Source organism: Vidua chalybeata, chromosome 8 (genome assembly GCF_026979565.1).
Source record: "Vidua chalybeata isolate OUT-0048 chromosome 8, bVidCha1 merged haplotype, whole genome shotgun sequence".
NCBI classification, from domain to species: domain Eukaryota; kingdom Metazoa; phylum Chordata; class Aves; order Passeriformes; family Viduidae; genus Vidua; species Vidua chalybeata.
In genome coordinates this window covers 33,281,860-33,301,248 of record NC_071537.1, presented here as the reverse complement: position 1 = coordinate 33,301,248, position 19,389 = coordinate 33,281,860, and the positions used below count along the sequence as shown (strand labels likewise).

At 55.6% G+C, this 19,389-nt stretch overlaps 3 protein-coding genes and 1 long non-coding RNA gene across 6 annotated transcripts; all 4 read right to left on the bottom strand.

Moving 5' to 3' along the window:
- Window positions 1–412: 412 nt before the first annotated feature.
- Window positions 413–2,388, bottom strand: LOC128791584 (C-type lectin domain family 2 member B-like). Of its 2 annotated transcripts, none has more exons than XM_053949346.1 (5): window positions 2,196–2,388; window positions 1,426–1,524; window positions 1,146–1,324; window positions 845–945; window positions 413–754 (listed from the first exon to the last, which is right to left on the bottom strand). In XM_053949346.1, exons 1-5 carry the CDS (start codon window positions 2,242–2,244, stop codon window positions 640–642), a joined length of 543 nt encoding a protein of 180 aa, XP_053805321.1. In that variant the 5' UTR covers window positions 2,245–2,388; the 3' UTR covers window positions 413–639. The 2 variants fall into 2 exon arrangements, with proteins under 2 accessions (XP_053805321.1, XP_053805322.1); XM_053949347.1 differs by having other exon boundaries at window positions 1,146–1,321.
- Window positions 2,389–5,662: 3,274 nt separating this feature from the next.
- LOC128791153 (C-type lectin domain family 2 member B-like) lies at window positions 5,663–8,184 on the bottom strand. The gene is made up of 5 exons (XM_053948494.1): window positions 8,108–8,184; window positions 6,594–6,736; window positions 6,313–6,491; window positions 6,012–6,112; window positions 5,663–5,921 (listed from the first exon to the last, which is right to left on the bottom strand). The coding sequence occupies exons 1-5, from the start codon at window positions 8,182–8,184 to the stop codon at window positions 5,807–5,809; spliced, it is 615 nt and encodes a 204-aa protein (XP_053804469.1). The 3' UTR covers window positions 5,663–5,806.
- Window positions 8,185–10,590: 2,406 nt separating this feature from the next.
- On the bottom strand, window positions 10,591–13,389 carry LOC128791819 (C-type lectin domain family 2 member B-like). Its single transcript, XM_053949721.1, has 5 exons — window positions 13,317–13,389; window positions 12,568–12,666; window positions 12,287–12,465; window positions 11,986–12,086; window positions 10,591–11,895 (listed from the first exon to the last, which is right to left on the bottom strand). The coding sequence occupies exons 1-5, from the start codon at window positions 13,363–13,365 to the stop codon at window positions 11,781–11,783; spliced, it is 543 nt and encodes a 180-aa protein (XP_053805696.1). The 5' UTR covers window positions 13,366–13,389; the 3' UTR covers window positions 10,591–11,780.
- Window positions 13,390–15,125: 1,736 nt separating this feature from the next.
- LOC128791820 (uncharacterized) lies at window positions 15,126–17,831 on the bottom strand. 2 transcript variants are annotated; one of them, XR_008432159.1, is made up of 4 exons: window positions 17,454–17,831; window positions 17,182–17,348; window positions 16,881–16,981; window positions 15,126–16,787 (listed from the first exon to the last, which is right to left on the bottom strand). It is a non-coding gene; the product is annotated as an uncharacterized LOC128791820 (long non-coding RNA). The 2 variants fall into 2 exon arrangements; XR_008432158.1 differs by having other exon boundaries at window positions 17,182–17,351; window positions 17,454–17,828.
- Between the last annotated feature and the right edge of the window lie 1,558 nt (window positions 17,832–19,389).

Here is a 19,389-nt window from a genome sequence, read left to right as displayed (position 1 = left end):
TGAATGGCTCACTGCATGACTGAGAAATTACATCATCCCATTGTGAGATGCTCCACCCAGAGGGAGGAGCCAAGCATCCCTACCTGCATAAAATCAGCATTTCTTGAGAGAGCAACTCAGCCTCTTCACTGGATTCCCAGAGGAAGACCAGGCCCATCTACTCTAGCACCAGACCTTCAGAGAAAACTACACCCTTCTACGGGATCATCGCTTCAGCAGCATTTCATCTGCCAATCCAGGACCAAGAGGAGCAGCCAACATTTAACTGGTCTATCACCAACAACTTGACTCCTCAGGGTGTCAGGTTTCTGACTCTATCAGTAGTTTTGTTTGTACTATTTACATTTTTTTAAATTTAGTTTTTTTTATTTAGTTTTTTTCCTAGTAAAGAACTGTTATTCCCATTCCCATATCCTTGCCTGAGAGCCTTTTTATTTTGAAATTGTGGTAATTTGGAGGGCGGGGCTTTACCTTTTCCATTTCACAGGAGGCCCTTGCCCTCCTTCTCTGCCTCCTATCTTTTCAAACCAAAAAAAAGTGCACGGCACAGGGTGCAGCTGAAGCAGGACAGCCCTGTGCCAGGTTAACAGACGAAGTTGGCACTGCCCAGCGTGGACAAGGTCCTTTCTCCAGTCCCTGTTACAGGGGAGCTTGGGCCTTGCTGCAGACATACGGCCGCTCATTTGAGCACATCTCACTCCTGAATTTATCGTCAGCCAGGTACACACACTCGGAATTGCCCAGGACAGGAACCCTGCAGGGAGGAGCAGAGACAGCGCTGGTTCCCAGGGGAACACCTTGTGCCCCTGTCCCCCCAGGCCCTGCCCGGCTCCCCGGCACTCACGAGGAGCTGTAGCTGCTGCCGTCCCCCCAGTGCAGGCGCTCGCCCCGTCTGCGCAGCCCGAGCCAGTAATCGACGTTCCCGCGGAGGCGGAAGAGCAAATCCTGCCAAGGAGAGAGGAGTGGGAGCTGCCCCGGCCCCTCGGGGGGACACAGGCTGGGGGCTGCCCCCGCACGCCGGGGCTCCTTCCCTGCAAGGCCCCGGCACAGGGCTGCACCCCCAGCCCTACCAGCACCCAGCCCGGCCCAGGAGCACCACCAGGCTCCCCTCAGCCAAACCTCACCACCCACAGCCCCTCACTCACCATTTCCTCATCCTTGAGAATGGCCAGGGAGGCCCCGAGCTCGGAGCACCGTTCCTGACCCTGCTCCCAGGTGCTGTAATCCTTTGACAAGTAGTAGCAGACCCCATTGTACCCAACCCAGCCACGGGGACAGCCCAGAATCAACAGTGGAGTCGCAGGTGTAAGTGGAACCTGTGCTGCTGGAGGGGGAAGAGGAGAAGGTCTGAGGATTCCCCTCTGCACAGAGCAGGGACCCCGCTCTGCCCCGAGGGGCTGGCCCAGCCTGCTGCCCCTCCCTTACCTGACTGCACAGCCAAGGCCACCCCCAAAGCCAGCACCAGCACCAGGAGCAGCAGAATCAGCAGCACCACGAGCATGGAATGGGAGCTGAACCATTTACCTGGAACAGGAAAGAGCTGCTGGCTGCGAGAACCAGACCCGGCCCTGGAATCTGCTCACCCCGTGCCCAGGGAGCACAGGAGGGACCCCGCAGCCAGTGTGCCCCTCACTCAGCTGGCAGCCAGAGAGCCAAGAGCCTGGGCACAGGCATGGACACAGCTGTGGGGACAGCCAGGGACACAGCTGTGGGGACAGGCTGCAGCAGCAGAACTGCACAGGCTTGGGGGCAGCTGGGGCTCTTGCTTCCAGCCACTGGAGGGGCCCACCAGAGCAAGAAGCCAAGGCGGCTCCGCCCCGCGCGAGGCGGGATGCGGCGCTTTTCCCCCCGCTCGGCGCCTGCAGCGCTTTGGGCTCTGAGGCACGTTCAAGTTCATCCCGTGCCAGCCCCGAGCCGGGCACGGACACCTCCCGCCCGAACAGCGGCCCCAAGCCCTGTGCCGCACGGCCGGCAACTATCCCGGGCTCGGAGCAACCGGGATGAGCCATCGCTGCTGCGGCACCGGCTCGTCCCCAGCGATCCGGGTAAGGAGCAGAGCGCGGGCAGCCGCTCCCTCCGCGATCCCAGCGCAGGGGGGACACAGGGGAACCCGGCACAAGGAACTCGCCAGAACCCCCCTGCCCTCAGCGCGGCCCCTCCGCCCGCAGCGAACCCCGAGCTGGGGCACAACCGACCGCGGGTCGCTCCTGGGCGGGAGCCGCCTCCGAGCTCCAGCGCCGCCATCCCGCTCTGCCGGGCTCCGCGTGCCGCCGCCGCTCCGATCCGTCACGACCTCGCCACCCGCCGCAGCCCCTCCGATCCCGGCCGCGAGCAGCGGCGCAGCGGCTGTCGTTCGGAGTCGATGAATGTGTGAGCGGAATTTGGCCCTTTTGGTTAACCAGTAACTAGAAAGCAGCGAGGGGTGGAGATGGAGCAGCCGGGTGGAGCCGAGCCGAACCCCGCCCCGGAGCGGGGAGGTCGTAGGGCCGCGTACCACGTGGGGGAGACCCTCCGAAGCAGCTTCCCCAGGGGCTGAGGTTCTTCTCCAGGTTCTCCGGCGTCGGTCCGTTTTTCTCAGGGCGGGTTTTTCGGGACAGGAGCCCAGGCGGCCCTCCCCCGCTGCGGAGCCTCAGGCAGAGAAAATGAATCCCAGTTGTCGGCGATTTCCACCTGCTTTGGTTTTGCATGGGAGGTGTTTTTCAAAGTGATGCAAAACTATTAGCTATTAAAAGTTGTACACGCTTCTGTGAAACACCCATGTTAAAGACGAAAGAAAGTCGGGAACTATTTTGGTTTTTTCCCTCTGGCTGAAGACCAAGCAAGGAGCCCGGCCTGGCCGCTGTGTCAGGCAGGCCGGGCCCCTCTCCCCAGAGCGCCCCGCGACCATCTGCGGGCTCGCAGGCGCGATGTTAACTCGTTCAGTGCTTCAATCCTCCCTCAAGAAAAAAACAAACAAACATAAAAAAAACAACCCAACATGTAAAATAACAACATGAAATCCTCAAAGTCAGTAAAGAAGAAATTAAGTCCCAAACAAGAGAGATAAAGAGATGACTTAATCTTAAAGCTAAAAACCTCTTATAAAACTATGGGAAAAAGATATTTTTTCCGTATAACGCTTAAAAGTATAGAGGGATAAAGAGTTCAAATTCATACCAAACAAAAGCCTCCATACCAAAGTAAACAAATATTAAAGATACTGTAATCCTCTAAAAAGTTTAAAAAAAGAAAGAGAAGAGTAATAAAAACCTCTGCCTCCAACAAAAAAAAACTCTGTTCCCAGAGATAAAAATAATTTCAAAAATAAATTATAAAAACCTTTACCTTTAAACAATTAATCTTTAAAACAGTATCCCATAAATTAACATAGCCCATAAACAAACTGTAAAAAAGCTGGTAAAAAGTAAGAGAGACTTCACAATTACAAGTTTTCCCAAGCAGTAACTATTCCTAAAAAAACTAAGAACGATAAAAAAACTGTGTTTTTTGCCTTGTGGAGAAGTCTCCATAACATTAACAACAGAGAATTCTCTCCCTAAGTAATCTGAAAAAAGCCTATTTTAAAAGTAGGAAGCTAATTAAAATTTTAAGTTTTGTACCTTTACATTACCAGTAAAAAGCTATAAGGAAAAAAAAGTGTTCTAAAAGTTTTATTCTAATTCTTTTTACTTTTTCTTTTTATTACCGTTCTTAAATTTTTCTTCATAGCCTTTTTAAGTTTTAAACTTATTTACCTTTCCCCTAATCCTAGCTCATAACAAAAAGTAAATACGTTAGTAATTAGCCAACACTGAACCCACCACACTATTTTTGTACATTAAGCAAAAAATCTCCAAATTAGCAAACCAAAACCGCTACACCACCACCTGCTCTTTCTCCCCTCTTTTCCTGCATGGATTTGACAGCTCTCGGTTTCCTCCCACAGAGCTGGAAAGCAAAGTGCCCGCCTGCCCCATGGCCATCCCCGCTGCCTTCCACCGCTCCAGCCTTGTCCCTCTTTCTCTCGCCTTTACTTTGCACCACTTTCTCCCTCCTCCTCCTCTCCCTGCCAGCTCACAGCAAAGACATTTCCCCCACTGGCTCCAGCTGCCTCCTCTCCCTCGGTCCCATTTTGCCCCCTCTGAACTCCTGGAGCCGCCTGCCCGTGGAGCCGGAGCCACCGTGGGGCCGGGAAATGGTGCAGTGAATTCTGGCAGGGATTCTTGGGCTGGGCTGGGCCAGGCCAGGTGCCCAGAGCCAGCAAAAGCGCTCTGTGCCTCTCCTCCTGCCCCTGGGCAGGCCACAGAACACAGCAGGAAAGGCTCGAGGGTCTCATTAAAGGCAGTGAGAGATCTCTCACCCAGCATGGGCGTAACTGGGGAATGAGGCCTGGACTGGGGAAATTAATTCAATTTATTATCAAACAAATCTGAGCAAGGGAATGAGAAGTACCCAAAATCCTAAAAATGCACCTTCTGAACTCTCCTTCCTGGGCTTCTCTTTATCCCCGATTCTCTCCCTCCCTTTTCCCCACACAGTAGCACAGAGGGATGGGGGTGTTTTGCTTTGAAAGGCAGGGGTCTCCTAAGGCAGGAGCCTCCCTTGCAGTGGAAAATGTAAACCCCCATGCTCAGAATTATTATAATTTAGAAGTGAAGGGTCTCTCAGGCACAGCTATGAGAATAGAACAGCAGCTCTTTACTGCTCTGTCCCAGGCACACAAACCCCTGCAGCGCAGCCCTGCCCCGAGCAGACACAAATCCAGCCCCGGCCCAGGTCAACCGCGGGCACTTTCCCCTCGCGTGCAGTTCCGGGCATGTATTAAATTACAAGTCCGCCAGGCTTCACCCGGGTGCCCAGCCAGTCCGGGGGAAAACCCTCGGATGACGGGTCCACGGGGAGGATGTGGCGGGACCCAGATAGCTCCACCGTAAGGACGAGAGGGCTCGGGAGTAGCTGTATTCCTAGAGGCTTTATTGTAGGAGAGTCGCAGGAACAGGAGCAGGAGACAAGACGAGGGACACAAGCTCTCTGGAAGGGAGCCAGTCCCAGGAGCCCTGAGGGAAGGCGGGGCTGGGTATTAAGGGCAAAGGAGTAGGAGTGGTTAGGGTACAAAACAGCCAATGGGTAACGGGTAAAGGGGGGGAGACAGAGTGGGGTGACATACAGAGAACTAATCGGGGTACAGAGGAGGAACGGTATTCTAACAGGAGCCAGTGGGAGTAACAGAATAACTGAACTTTCTGGAACTGGGGAGTATGCTAAACATTGACAGACAGCTCTTCTGGGGTGGAGAGCAGCAGGTGATTGGCAACCTTTTTCTAAACTGTTGCTGCCTCCCAAGGGAGACCAGGATCCCCTCCCACACAGGCACAGCAGCTCATTCCACAGCAGAGGAAGCAGCTCTCGGCTCAGTTATGGCCGTGGCATCAAATTCCCTTCCCCAAGCAGCAGCTCTGACCATCCTCCTCCAAAGCAGAGAGAGAGAGCCAGCAGCTGACAGATCCTTCTTCACAGTCTGGCTTCTTCAAAGCCGGATGCCAAAAGTGGGATCCCTGCTCAGCACGTGTCTGCTGCTCTTCTTCCTCTGCCAAAGGCAGTCCAGAACTGTCATGCAACTGCTAGTTTGTAATGAATACCAAGAGCACAGGCAGATTCGGATTTCCCAAAGAAGCTCGATACATAACGTTATAAATAACTTATACTGTTAATGGTTTTCACTTTTAGGTATTAACACAGGTGCAGCTGAGGAAGGACAGCCCTGTGCTGGGCTAACAGACAAAGCTGGCACTGCCCAGTGTGGACAAGGTCCTTTCTCCAGCCCCTGTTACAGGGGAGCTTGGGCCTTGCTGCAGACATACGGCCGCTCATTTGGGCACATCTCACTCCTGAATTTATGGTCAGCCAGGTACACACACTCGGAATTGCCCAGGACAGGAACCCTGCAGGGAGGAGCAGAGACAGCGCTGGTTCCCAGGGGAACACCTTGTGCCCCTGTCCCCCCAGGCCCTGCCCGGCTCCCCGGCACTCACCAGGAGCTGTAGCTGCTGCCGTCCCCCCAGTGCAGGCGCTCGCCCCGTCTGCGCAGCCCGAGCCAGTAATCGACGTTCCCGCGGAGGTGGAAGAGCAAATCCTGCCAAGGAGAGAGGAGTGGGAGCTGCCCCGGCCCCTCGGGGGGACACGGGCCCGGGGCTGCCCCCGCACGCCGGGGCTCCTTCCCTGCAAGGCCCCGGCACAGGGCTGCACCCCCAGCCCTACCAGCACCCAGCCCGGCCCAGGAGCACCCCCAGGCTCCCCTCAGCCAGACCTCACTGCCCACAGCCCCTCACTCACCATTTCCTCATCTTTGAGAATGGCCAGGGAGGCCCCGAGCTCGGAGCACCGTTCCTGACCCTGCTCCCAGGTGCCGTAATCCCTTGACAAGTAGTAGCAGACTCCATTGTAGCTAACCCAGCCACGGGGACAGCCCAGAACCAACAGCGGAGTCGCAGGTGTAAGTGGAAGCTGTGCTGCTGGAGGGGGAAGAGGAGAAGGTCTGAGGATTCCCCTCTGCAGGGAGCAGGGACCCCGCTCTGCCCCGAGGGGCTGGGCCCAGCCTGCTGCCCCTCCCTTACCTGACCGCACAGCCAAGGCCACCCCCAAAGCCAGCACCAGCACCAGGAGCAGCAGAATCAGCAGCGCCACGAGCACGGGATGGGAGCTGAACCATTTACCTGGAACAGGAAAGAGCTGCTGGCTGCGAGAACCAGACCTGGCCCTGGAATCTGCTCACCCCATGCCCAGGGAGCACAGGAGGGACCCCTCAGCCAGTGTGCCCCTCACTCAGCTGGCAGCCAGAGAGCCAAGAGCCTGGGCACAGGCAGGGACACAGCTGTGGGGACAGCCAGGGACACAGCTGTGGGGACAGGCTGCAGCAGCAGAACTGCACAGCCTTGGGGGCAGCTGGGGCTCTTTACATTTTCTGAGGAAAGGACAAAAAAAGCAAAATACATGTAATAATTCAAAAGAAACACTACGGACAGAGTCACAATACAACCTGACACTCCTGCTCAGGGTGTTGGTAGCAGTCTATATGGGAATGGCTGCAGTCCTCCTGGAGTGGCAGATGTGGTTCTCTTGGAGCACTGATCCTGTAGAAGGGTGTAGTCTTCCTCTGAAGGTCCAGTCAAAAGATCCAGCTGTTCCACTGGGAATTCAGTGGAAAGGCTGAATCTAATGTCCCAAATACTCAGATTATATCCAGTTAGGAATGCTTGGCTCCTCCCTCAGGGCAGAGCATCTCTCAATGGGATGCTGTAACTTTTATCAGCCATGCAGTGACATTCAATAGCCCATTAACAGCCGATGTCTCCTCGGAGGGAGGATTGGTTTGTTGGGGAGATAAAGAAAACTGCCCAATTAAGAGAAGATAACTGCCACACCTCCAACAGATGGCAAATAGAATACATCTTGCCTTGCAAGCTAGGACACAAGCCCACCTTTCCTGCATTCCTTTCTTTTCAAGGGCTGCTTCCCAAGGAACTCTCAAATAAGTCTCCTAAATAGGCCCAAGTCTGCCCTCAGAAAGCCCATTGTAAAAGTCTTATTGATGTTCCTCCTGGTTTCACCAAATAGCGAGACTTCTATAATCATCACCACTGTGCTCTAAGCAGCCTCCAACCACCACATGTCCCACCAGCCCACCTCCATCTGCAAACAACACATCTAACATAGTCCCTTTCCTGGTGGGCTCACCCTGCTGCGACAAAAAGTTGACCTTCACACTCTCTAAAAATGACTGCCTTTTTTCAGCGTGTTAAGTTCCCAGCAGATGTCTGGCAGGTTCTAATCACCTACAAGAACAAGGGCTGATGATCCTGAAACATTCTCTAGCTGCTTATAGAATGAGTTCTCCACCTCATCTTCCTGGTTGGTTGGACAATAACAGACTCCTGGTAGGATGTCAGCCTTGTTGGCCTTCCCCTTAATTCTTACCCATTCAGCTTCATCGTCATTAGTTTCAATACCCATGGCATCAAAAGCCTCCCTAATATAAAGGGCCACCCCTCCACCTCTTCTCCCTTTCCCATCTCTCCTGAAGAGCTTGTAGCCATCCAGTGCAGCACTCCAGCCATGTGAGTCATCCCACCATGTTTCTGTGATGGCAATTACATCATAGCTCTGCTGCTGCACCACGGCCTCCAGCTCTTCTTGTTTGTTGCCCATGCTGCGCGCACTGGTATACATGCACCTCAGCTGGGCTGCTGATTTCACACCTAACTCAGGCTTACCACCCTTGGGCCTGCTTCCAGACAGCCCAGCTGTATCCCCTTCCCCCTTCAAACCTTGTTCAAAGCCCTCTCAACAGGTTCTGCCAATTCATGAGCTAAAAACCTCCTGGCCTTAACAGAGAGAGGGAGCCCATCTGCTTCCAGCAGGCCAGGTGCCCTAAAAGTTGCCCCATGACCAAAGAATCCAAAATTCTGCCGATGGCACCAACTCTTGAGCCACTTCTTGCTAATGTTAGCTCTCCTATTCCTTTCACCGTTTTTCTCAGCCACCAGAGGGACCGAGGAAAAGACTACCTGTGCCCCTGTCCTATCAACCACTTGACCCAGTACCCAAAAGTCTCTTTCCTCCACAACGCCCCTGAAACCACTGATAAGCTCAAAGAGTCCGCACAGGAATGGGTCTGGACAGGCACGTCCTTTTTGGAGGGTTTCATCTGGTTACACGCACTTGTACTAACTACAGTTTTCAATTGCGTAAAAACCATTACTAACAGAAACCCCAAACCAATCAAACAAAACACCGCAAACAACACTGTTGCGGTGTGTCTTCTCCCTCCTAGATGTATAAGCCCTTCCCCTTTCCCCCACTCCAACCCCTGCTGTGAGCCCTACTTGTCAATCTTGGAAGAAGTCCAGACAGGGCCTCGAGTGATTGGCAGATTCAAAAGATTCCCCCTGCCCCCCAGGGAGTATAGGGCAATCTAGGTGCCTTTTTCTCCCTGGGACCCATCTCCCCTCACCTGCTTGGTTAATCCCCTGCCCCTGCCCTCCCCCCCTGTTCCCAGGATAAAACCGGGCACCGGCCATGAGATCGGGACTTCTGTTGGAGCTGTTGCTGGATTCAGAAGCTCGTAGCTGGAATAAACATTCTGGATTTAACCCTCTGGTAGAAGTGACTCCTTCCTTCACCATAGCCCAAAGTCTCGCCACTGAGGAATACCGTCCGCTGGGGTTTCTGGCATGCTTGCAGCCGCCTGCAGCCTCTGGGTGAGCCAAAGGGTGTCTCTGGGATTAAACCACCCCAGCTGCCGCCATTGAGCTCAGCAACGGGGCAGGCGCGGGCGTGTTCCCGCAGGAAATATTGGTATCGCCAATACAACACACAACAACCCTTACTAGCAAGAAAACCTGCAACCCTGCCTGCTTGCCCTGCCCGTGCAAACTGCCACGCCATGCCCTCAGAGACATGCCACGGTGCGTTCCTGTTTGCCCATTCCTGTTTGGCACACTCCCTAGAGGCCTCTTTTAATGAGCGTGCTACTCAGCAAGGGAGAAAGCCCTACCCTGGTCCTGCGTGACTCAAACGCAAGGAACGCACCTGCGTTCCCACAATCAGCTACTCAGCTAAGGAGAAAGCCCCACCCTGCTCCTGTGGGTCTCATAAACGCAAGGAACGCACCTGCGTTCCCACAATCAGCTACTCAGCAAAGGAGAAAGCCCCACCCTGCTCCTGCGGGTCTCACAAACGCAAGGAACGCACCTCCGTTCCAAGAATCAGCTACTCAGCGAAGGAGAAAGCCCCACCCTGCTCCTGCGGGTCTCACAAACATACAAGGAACGCCTGCTCAGCGTTTCCACAATCAGCCCTTCGGCGAAGGAGGAAGACCCACCCCCGTTCTGTGTGACTCACAAACACAAGGACACACCTATTGAGCGTTCCCACAATCAGCTACTCAGCGAGCGGAGGAGGCCCCATCCACGTCCTGCGTGACACACAGTCCCTTGGTACAGGTATTTTTGTGACACTTTGGCAGGGGCCACTACTGGTGCAGCATTTTTAGAATATTTTATACCATTCTCTGAATATTATTCCCTTCGCATATCCCAGCCTTTCCCATGACTCTTTTAACCAGCACCCCTGCCATGACGTTGCCTTGGCACAGCTCTTTTAATGTTAGCAGGCAGGGGAGACCAAGTAGTGCAGCTTTTTATTCTGTTTATTTTATTCTCTCAAACTTATTCCAGCAGCACCTCAGTGTCCCTGGGTGCAGCTCCTTTAGAGACAAGGGCCCGTCTCAGCAGGCGGCTGCAGCCAGGCCAGGGGCAGGGCAGGACACATCACAACACTGGCGGTGCTTGGGGTATGTCAGCCTCTGCAGTTCAGGCAGATAAAATGAATCCCAATTGCCAGCCATTTCCACCACCTGCATGGAGAGATACTCCCCTCTTTTCCTGCATGGATTTGACAGCTCTCGGTTTCCTCCCACAGAGCTGAAAAGCAAAATGCCCACCTGCCCCATGGCCATCCCCGCTGCCTTCCACCGCTCCAGCCTTGTCCCTCTTTCTCTCGCCTTCACTTTGCACCACTTTCTCCCTCCTCCTCTCCCTGCCAGCACACAGCAAAGACATTTCCCCCACTGGCTCCAGCTGCCTCCTCTCCCTCGGTCCCATTTTGCCCCCTCTGAACTCCTGGAGCCGCCTGCCCATGGAGCCAGAGCCACCGTGGGGCCGGGAAATGGTGCAGTGAATTCTGGCAGGGATTCTTGGGCTGGGCTGGGCCAGGCCAGGTGCCCAGGGACAGCAAAAGCGCTCTGTGCCTCTCCTCCTGCCCCTGGGCAGGCCACAGAACACAGCAGGAAAGGCTCGAGGGTCTCAGTAAAGGCAGCGAGAGATCTCTCACCCAGCATGGGCGTAACTGGGGAATGAGGCCTGGACTGGGGAAGTTAATTGAATTTATTATCAAACAAATCTGAGCAAGGGAATGAGAAGTACCCAAAATCCTAAAAATGCACCTTCTGAACTCTCCTTCCTGGGCTTCTCTTTATCCCCGATTCCCTCCCTCCCTTTTCCCCACACAGTAGCACAGAGGGATGGGGGTGTTTTGCTTTGAAAGGCAGGGGTCTCCTAAGGCAGGAGCCTCCCTTGCAGTGGAAAATGAAAACCCCCGTGCTCAGAATTATTTTAATTTAGAAGTGAAGGGTCTCTCAGACACAGCTATGAGAATAGAACAGCAGCTCTTTACTGCTCTGTCCCAGGCACACAAACCCCTGCAGCGCAGCCCTGCCCCGAGCAGACACAAACCCAGCCCCGGTCCCGCTCGGCCACGGGCACTTTCCCCTCGCGTGCAGTTCCGGGCACAGCGGCTCATTCCACAGCAGAGGAAGCAGCTCTCAGCTCGGTTATGGCCGTGGCATCAAATTCCCTTCCCCAAGCAGCAGCTCTGACCATCCTCCTCCAAAGCAGAGAGAGCAAGCCAGCAGCTGACAGATCCTTCTTCACAGTCTGGCTTCTTCAAAGCCGGACGCCAAAAGTGGGATCCCTGCTCAGCACGTGTCTGCTGCTCTTCTTCCTCTGCCAAAGGCAGTCCAGAACTCTCATGTGACTGCTAGCTTGTAATGAACACCAAGAGCGCAGGCAGATTCAGATTACCCAAAGGAGCTCGATACATAATGTTATAAATCACTTATACTGTTAATGGCTTTCGCTTTTAGGTATTAACACAGGTACACCTGAGGAAGGACAGCCCTGTGCCGGGCTAACAGACGACGCTGGCACTGCCCAGTGTGGACAAGGTCCTTTCTCCAGCCCCTGTTACAGGGGAGCTTGGGCCTTGCTGCAGACATACGGCCGCTCATTTGAGCACATCTCACTCCTGAATTTACGGTCAGCCAGGTACACACACTCGGAATTGCCCAGGACAGGAACCCTGCAGGGAGAAGCAGAGACAGCGCTGGTTCCCAGGGGAACACCTTGTGCCCCTGTCCCCCCAGGCCCTGCCCGGCTCCCCGGCACTCACGAGGAGCTGTAGCTGCTGCCGTCCCCCCAGTGCAGGCGCTCGCCCCGTCTGCGCAGCCCGAGCCAGTAATCGACGTTCCCGCGGAGGCGGAAGAGCAAATCCTGCCAAGGAGAGAGGAGTGGGAGCTGCCCCGGCCCCTCGGGGGGACACAGGCCTGGGGCTGACCCTGCACGCCAGGGCTCCTTCCCTGCAAGGCCCCGGCACAGGGCTGCACCCCCAGCCCTACCAGCACCCAGCCTGGCCCAGGAGCACCCCCAGGCTCCCCTCAGCCAGACCTCACTGCCCACAGCCCCTCACTCACCATTTCCTCATCCTTGAGAATGGCCAGGGAGGCCCCGAGCTCGGAGCACCGTTCCTGACCCTGCTCCCAGGTGCCGTAATCCTTTGACAAGTAGTAGCAGACTCCATTGTACCCAACCCAGCCACGGGGACAGCCCAGAACCAACAGCGGAGTCGCAGGTGTAAGTGGAACCTGTGGTGCTGGAGGGGGAAGAGGAGAAGGTCTGAGGATTCCCCTCTGCAGGGTGCAGGGACCCCGCTCTGCCCCGAGGGGCTGGGCCCAGCCTGCTGCCCCTCCCTTACCTGACTGCACAGCCAAGGCCACCCCCAAAGCCAGCACCAGCACCAGGAGCAGCAGAATCAGCAGCGCCACGAGCACGGGATGGGAGCTGAACCATTTACCTGGAACAGGAAAGAGCTGCTGGCTGCGAGAACCAGACCCGGCCCTGGAATCTGCTCACCCCGTGCCCAGGGAGCACAGGAGGGACCCCGCAGCCAGTGTGCCCCTCACTCAGCTGGCAGCCAGAGAGCCAAGAGCCTGGGCACAGGCATGGACACAGCTGTGGGGACAGCCAGGGACACAGCTGTGGGGACAGCCAGGGACACAGCTGTGGGGACAGGCTGCAGCAGCAGAACTGCAAGCCTTGGGGGCAGCTGGGGCTCTTGCTTCCAGCCGCTGGTGGGACCCACCAGAGCAAGAAGCCAAGGCGGCTCCGCCCCGCGCGAGGCGGGATGCGGCGCTTTCTGCCCCGCCCGGCACGTGCAGCGCTCTGGGCTCTGAGGCACGTTCAAGTTCATCCCGTGGCAGCCCCGAGCCGGGCACGGATACCTCCCGCCCGAGCAGCGGCCCCAAGCCCGGTGCCATCGCTGCTGCGGCACCGGCTCGACCCCAGCGATCCGGGCAAGGAGCAGAGCGTGGGCAGCCGCTCCCTCCATGATCCCAGCGCAGGGGGGACACAGGGGAACCCGGCACAAGGAACTCGCCAGAACCCCCCTGCCCCTCAGCGCGGCCCCTCCTCCCGCAGCGAACCCCGAGCTGGGGCACAACCGACCGCGGGTCGCTCCTGGGCGGGAGCCGCCTCCGAGCTCCAGCGCCGCCATCCCGCTCCGCTACCAGCACGCCTGCCCCGCCGCTCACACTGACCTGAGGCGCCGCTGCCGCCGCCTTTTTGAGCCGATGGGGGAGGGCTTTTTCCGTCTGGGCCAATCAGCGCCCGGGGAAGCAGCCAATGGCAGAGCGCGCAGCAGGCGCGCGGGGAAGCCCCCTGTGGGCTCCCGGCCCGGATGGCCGCTGACAGCGAGCCCGAGGCGGCGGCGGGAGCCTGGCCGGGAGCCCTGGCACCGCGAGGTGTGCTGCCCGGCCTCAAAAATAGCAACTGGTGAGTCAGCCTGCCGGGAGGCAACTTTGTTAGATCTGGGATTTGTGAATTGAGGTGCGCTGGAGGGAGATGTGCTGGTTGGAGGCCTCCTGGGCCGTGGTGATCATGAAATTGCAGTGTTCTCGATATTTGGTGATATCAGGAGGAACATCAATAAAATTTTTATATTAGACCTCCGGAGGGCAGACTTTGGCCTGTTTCGGAGACTTAGTCAGGAAGTTCTTTGGGAAGCAGTCCTTAAAAGCAAAGGAGTGCAGGAAAGGTGGCATGCTTCAAACCAGAGATCTTGAGGGCACAGGAACAGACTGTCCCTGTGTGCCCAAAGACGAGTCAATCAGGCAAACGTCCAGCCTGGATGGGCATTGAGGTTTTGAAGGAACTTAGGAATAAAAGGAGGACGTATCAGCTTTGGAAGGAGGGTCAGGTCACTCAGGAAGTATTAAAGGGGGCTGCTAGGGTATGTAGGAAAAAAATTAGGGAGGCCAAAGCTCAGTTTGAATTTAAATTGGCAACTTTTGTAAAGGATAATAAAAAAATGTTTTTACTAATATATTAAAGATAAAAGGAAGGGTAAGGTCAGTTTTATTCACTGTTGGATGCAGGAGGGAACTTAGTAAGTGCAGATGAGGAGAAGGCAGAGGTGCTCAACGCCTTCTTTGCCTCAGCCTTTAGTGAGAGGATGGCTTGTCCTCAGGAACAGTGTCCTCCTGGGCTGGTAGATGGTGTCAGGGAGCAGAATGGGCCCCTGTTCTCCAGGAGGAGGCAGTCAGAGAACTGCTGAGCTGCTTTGCTGATCATAAATCTATGTGCCCAGAAGGGATCCACCCCAGGGGGATGAGGGAGCTGGCAGATGAGCTTGGGAAGCCGCTCTCCATCATTTACCAGCAGCCCTGGCTCACAGGTGAGGTTCCAGATGGCTGGAAGCTGCCCAGTGTGACATCAAGTGACCACAACAAGGGTGGGAAGGAGGATCCTGGTAATTACAGGCCAGTCAGCCTGACCTCAGTACCCAGTAAGGTCATGGAGCAGTTCATATTGATTTCATCAGGCAGCACTTACAGCATGGCCAGGGTGTCAGACCCAGCCAGCAGGGCTTTAGGAGGGGCAGGTCGTGTTTGACCAACCTGGTCTCCTTTCATGACCAGGTGACCCTCCTGGTGGATGCAGGAAAGGCTGTGCTGTGTATGTTTGGACTCCAGCAAGGCCTTTGGCACTGTCTCCCACAGCACGCTCCTGGAAAAGCTGCAGCCCACGGCTGGGCTAGGAGCACTCTGTGCTGGGCTCAGAACTGGCTGCATGGCCGGCCCAGAGAGTGGTGGTGAGCGGTGCTGCATCCAGCTGGGGACAGTCACCAGCAGTGTCCCCCAGGGCTGTGTGCTGGACCAGCTCTGTTCCCATCTGGGCCCATAGATTTATGAAGAGCCAAGCAGCTTAGATTCTGTTTATTTTATTCTCTTGATCCTATTGCAGCAGCACCTCACCATCCCTCGGTGCAGCTCCTTTAGAGACAAGGGCCCGTCTCAGCAGGCGGCTGCAGCCAGGCCAGGGGCAGGGCAGGACACATCACAACACTGGCGGTGCTCGGGGTCTGTCAGCCTTTGCAGTTCAGGCAGATAAAATGAATCCCAATTGCCAGCCATTTCCACCACCTGCTATTGCTCCCCTCTTTTCCTGCATGGATTTGACAGCTCTCGGTTTCCTCCCACAGAGCTGGAAAGCAAAGTGCCCGCCTGCCCCATGGCCATCCCCGCTGCCTTCCACCGCTCCAGCCTTGTCCCTCTTTCTCTCGCCTTTACTTTGCACCACTTTCTCCCTCCTCCTCTCCCTGCCAGCTCACAGCAAAGACATTTCCCCCACTGGCTCCAGCTGCCTCCTCTCCCTCGGTCCCATTTTGCCCCCTCTGAACTCCTGGAGCCGCCTGCCCGTGGAGCCAGAGCCACCGTGGGGCCGGGAAATGGTGCAGTGAATTCTGGCAGGGATTCTTGGGCTGGGCTGGGGCAGGTCAGGTGCCCAGGGCCAGCAAAAGCGCTCTGTGCCTCTCCTCCTGCCCCTGGGCAGGCCACAGAACACAGCAGGAAAGGCTCGAGGGTCTCAGTAAAGGCAGCGAGAGATCTCTCACCCATCATGGGCGTAACTGGGGAATGAGGCCTGGACTGGGGAAATTAATTGAATTTATTATCAAACAAATCTGAGCAAGGGAATGAGAAGTACCCAAAATCCTAAAAATGCACCTTCTGAACTCTCCTTCCTGGGCTTCTCTTTATCCCTGATTCCCTCCCTCCCTTTTCCCCACACAGTAGCACAGAGGGATGGGGGTGTTTTGCTTTGAAAGGCAGGGGTCTCCTAAGGCAGGAGCCTCCCTTGCAGTGGAAAATGTAAACCCCCATGCTCAGAATTATTATAATTTAGAAGTGAAGGGTCTCTCAGACACAGCTATGAGAATAGAACAGCAGCTCTTTACTGCTCTGTCCCAGGCACACAAACCCCTGCAGCGCAGCCCTGCCCCGAGCAGACACAAACCCAGCCCCGGCCCCGCTCAGCCACGGGCACTTTCCCCTCACGTGCAGTTCCGGGCACAGCGGCTCATTCCACAGCAGAGGAAGCAGCTCTCAGCTCGGTTATGGCCGTGGCAGCAAATTCCTTCCCCAAGCAGCAGCTCTGACCATCCTCCTCCAAAGCAGAGAGAGAGAGCCAGCAGCTGACAGATCCTTCTTCACAGTCTGGCTTCTTCAAAGCCGGACGCCAAAAGTGGGATCCCTGCTCAGCACGTGTCTGCTGCTCTTCTTCCTCTGCCAAAGGCAGTCCAGAACTCTCATGTGACTGCTAGCTTGTAATGAACACCAAGAGCGCAGGCAGATTCAGATTACCCAAAGGAGCTCGATACATAATGTTATAAATAACTTATACTGTTAATGGCTTTCGCATTTCGGTATAAACACAGGTACACCTGAGGAAGGACAGCCCTGTGCCGGGCTTACAGACGACGCTGGCACTGCCCAGTGTGGACAAGGTCCTTTCTCCAGCCCCTGTTACAGGGGAGCTTGGGCCTTGCTGCAGACATACGGCCGCTCATTTGAGCACATCTCACTCCTGAATTTATGGTCAGCCAGGTACACACACTCGGAATTGCCCAGGACAGGAACCCTGTAGGGAGGAGCAGAGACAGCGCTGGTTCCCAGGGGAACACCTTGTGCCCCTGCTGTCCCCCCAGGCCCTGCCCGGCTCCCCGGCACTCACCAGGAGCTGTAGCTGCTGCCGTCCCCCCAGTGCAGGCGCTCGCCCCGTCTGCGCAGCCCGAGCCAGTAATCGACGTTCCCGCGGAGGTGGAAGAGCAAATCCTGCCAAGGAGAGAGGAGTGGGAGCTGCCCCGGCCCCTCGGGGGGACACGGGCCCGGGGCTGCCCCCGCACGCCGGGGCTCCTTCCCTGCAAGGCCCCAGCACAGGGCTGCACCCCCAGCCCTACCAGCACCCAGCCCGGCCCAGGAGCACCCCCAGGCTCCCCTCAGCCATCCCACACCACCCACAGCCCCTCACTCACCATTTCCTCATCCTTGAGAATGGCCAGGGAGGCCCCGAGCTCGGAGCACCATTCCTGACCCTGCTCCCAGGTGCCGTAATCCCTTGACAAGTAGTAGCAGACTCCATTGTAGCTAACCCAGCCATGGGGACAGCACTGCGGAGTCGCAGGTGTAAGTGGAAGCTGTGCTGCTGGAGGGGGAAGAGGAGAAGGTCTGAGGATTCCCCTCTGCACGGAGCAGGGACCCCGCTCTGCCCCGAGGGGCTGGGCCCAGCCTGCTGCCCCTCCCTTACCTGACTGCACAGCCAAGGCCACCCCCAAAGCCAGCACCAGCACCAGGAGCAGCAGAATCAGCAGCACCACGAGCACGGGATGGGAGCTGAACCATTTACCTGGAACAGGAAAGAGCTGCTGGCTGCGAGAACCAGACCCGGCACTGGAATCTGCTCACCCCATGCCCAGGGAGCACAGGAGGGACCCCGCAGCCAGTGTGCCCCTCACTCAGCTGGCAGTCAGAGAGCCAAGAGCCTGGGCACAGGCAGGGACACAGCTGTGGGGACAGCCAGGGACACAGCTGTGGGCACTGGCAGGGACACAGCTGTGGGGACAGGCTGCAGCAGAACTGCACAGCCTTGGGGGCAGCTGGGGCTCTTTACATTTTCTGAGGAAAAGACAAAAAAAGCAAAATACATGTAATAATTCAAAAGAAACACTACGGACAGAGTCACAATACAACCTGACACTCCTGCTCAGCGTGTTGGTAGCAGTCTAAATGGGAATGGCTGCAGTCCTCCTGGAGTGGCAGATGTGGTTCTCTTGGAGCACTGATCCTGTAGAAGGGTGTAGTCTTCCTCTGAAGGTCCAGTCAAAAGACCCAGCTGTTCCACTGGGAATTCAGTGGAAAGGCTGAATCTAATGTCCCAAATACTCAGATTATATCCAGTTAGGAATGCTTGGCTCCTCCCTCAGGGCAGAGCATCTCTCAATGGGATGCTGTAACTTTTATCAGCCATGCAGTGACATTCAATAGCCCATTAACAGCCGATGTCTCCTCGGAGGGAGGATTGGTTTGTTGGGGAGATAAAGAAAACTGCCCAATTAAGAGAAGATAACTGCCACACCTCCAACAGATGGCAAATAGAATACATCTTGCCTTGCAGTCTAGGACACAAGCCCACCTTTCCTGCATTCCTTTCTTTTCAAGGGCTGCTTCCCAAGGAACTCTCAAATAAGTCTCCTAAATAGGCCCAAGTCTGCCCTCAGAAAGCCCATTGTAAAAGTCTTATTGATGTTCCTCCTGGTTTCACCAAATAGCGAGACTTCTATAATCATGACCACTGTGCTCTAAGCAGCCTCCAACCACCACATGTCCCACCAGCCTACCTCCATCTGCAAACAACACATCTAACATAGTCCCTTTCCTGGTGGGCTCACCCTGCTGCGACAAAAAGTTGACCTTCACACTCTCTAAAAATGACTGCCTTTTTTCAGCGTGTTAAGTTCCCAGCAGATGTCTGGCAGGTTCTAATCACCTACAAGAACAAGGGCTGATGATCCTGAAACATTCTCTAGCTGCTTATAGAATGAGTTCTCCACCTCATCTTCCTGGTTGGTTGGACGATAACAGACTCCTGGTAGGATGTCAGCCTTGTTGGCCTTCCCCTTAATTCTTACCCATTCAGCTTCATCGTCATTAGTTTCAATACCCATGGCATCAAAAGCCTCCCTAATATAAAGGGCCACCCCTCCACCTCTTCTCCCTTTCCCATCTCTCCTGAAGAGCTTGTAGCCATCCAGTGCAGCACTCCAGCCATGTGAGTCATCCCACCACGTTTCTGTGATGGCAATTACATCATAGCTCTGCTGCTGCACCACGGCCTCCAGCTCTTCTTGTTTGTTGCCCATGCTGCGCGCACTGGTATACATGCACCTCAGCTGGGCTGCTGATTTCACACCTAACTCAGGCTTACCACCCTTGGGCCTGCTTCCAGACAGCCCAGCTGTATCCCCTTCCCCCTTCAAACCTTGTTCAAAGCCCTCTCAACGGGTTCTGCCAATTCATGAGCTAAAAACCTCCTGGCCTTAACAGAGAGAGGGAGCCCACCTGCTTCCAGCAGGCCAGGTGCCCTAAAAGTTGCCCCATGACCAAAGAATCCAAAATTCTGCCGATGGCACCAACTCTTGAGCCACTTCTTGCTAATGTTAGCTCTCCTATTCCTTTCACCATTT

Excerpts from the sequence above, each read along its gene's own strand:
- LOC128791584 (XM_053949346.1), bottom strand. The coding sequence starts at position 2,244 with ATGGCGGCGCTGGAGCTCGGAGGCGGCTCCCGCCCAGGAGCGACCCGC. Across the intron at positions 1,325-1,425 it reads GGCCTTGGCTGTGCAGTCAG|CAGCACAGGTTCCACTTACA; the intron begins GTAAGGGAGGGG and ends TTCCCCCTCCAG. Across the intron at positions 946-1,145 it reads TTCTCAAGGATGAGGAAATG|GATTTGCTCTTCCGCCTCCG; the intron begins GTGAGTGAGGGG and ends TCTCCTTGGCAG.
- LOC128791153 (XM_053948494.1), bottom strand. The coding sequence starts at position 8,184 with ATGGGCAACAAACAAGAAGAGCTGGAGGCCGTGGTGCAGCAGCAGAGC. Across the intron at positions 6,113-6,312 it reads TTCTCAAAGATGAGGAAATG|GATTTGCTCTTCCACCTCCG; the intron begins GTGAGTGAGGGG and ends TCTCCTTGGCAG. Across the intron at positions 5,922-6,011 it reads GGCAGCAGCTACAGCTCCTG|GGTTCCTGTCCTGGGCAATT; the intron begins GTGAGTGCCGGG and ends TCCTCCCTGCAG.
- LOC128791819 (XM_053949721.1), bottom strand. The coding sequence starts at position 13,365 with ATGGCGGCGCTGGAGCTCGGAGGCGGCTCCCGCCCAGGAGCGACCCGC. Across the intron at positions 12,466-12,567 it reads GGCCTTGGCTGTGCAGTCAG|CACCACAGGTTCCACTTACA; the intron begins GTAAGGGAGGGG and ends TTCCCCCTCCAG. Across the intron at positions 11,896-11,985 it reads GGCAGCAGCTACAGCTCCTC|GGTTCCTGTCCTGGGCAATT; the intron begins GTGAGTGCCGGG and ends TTCTCCCTGCAG.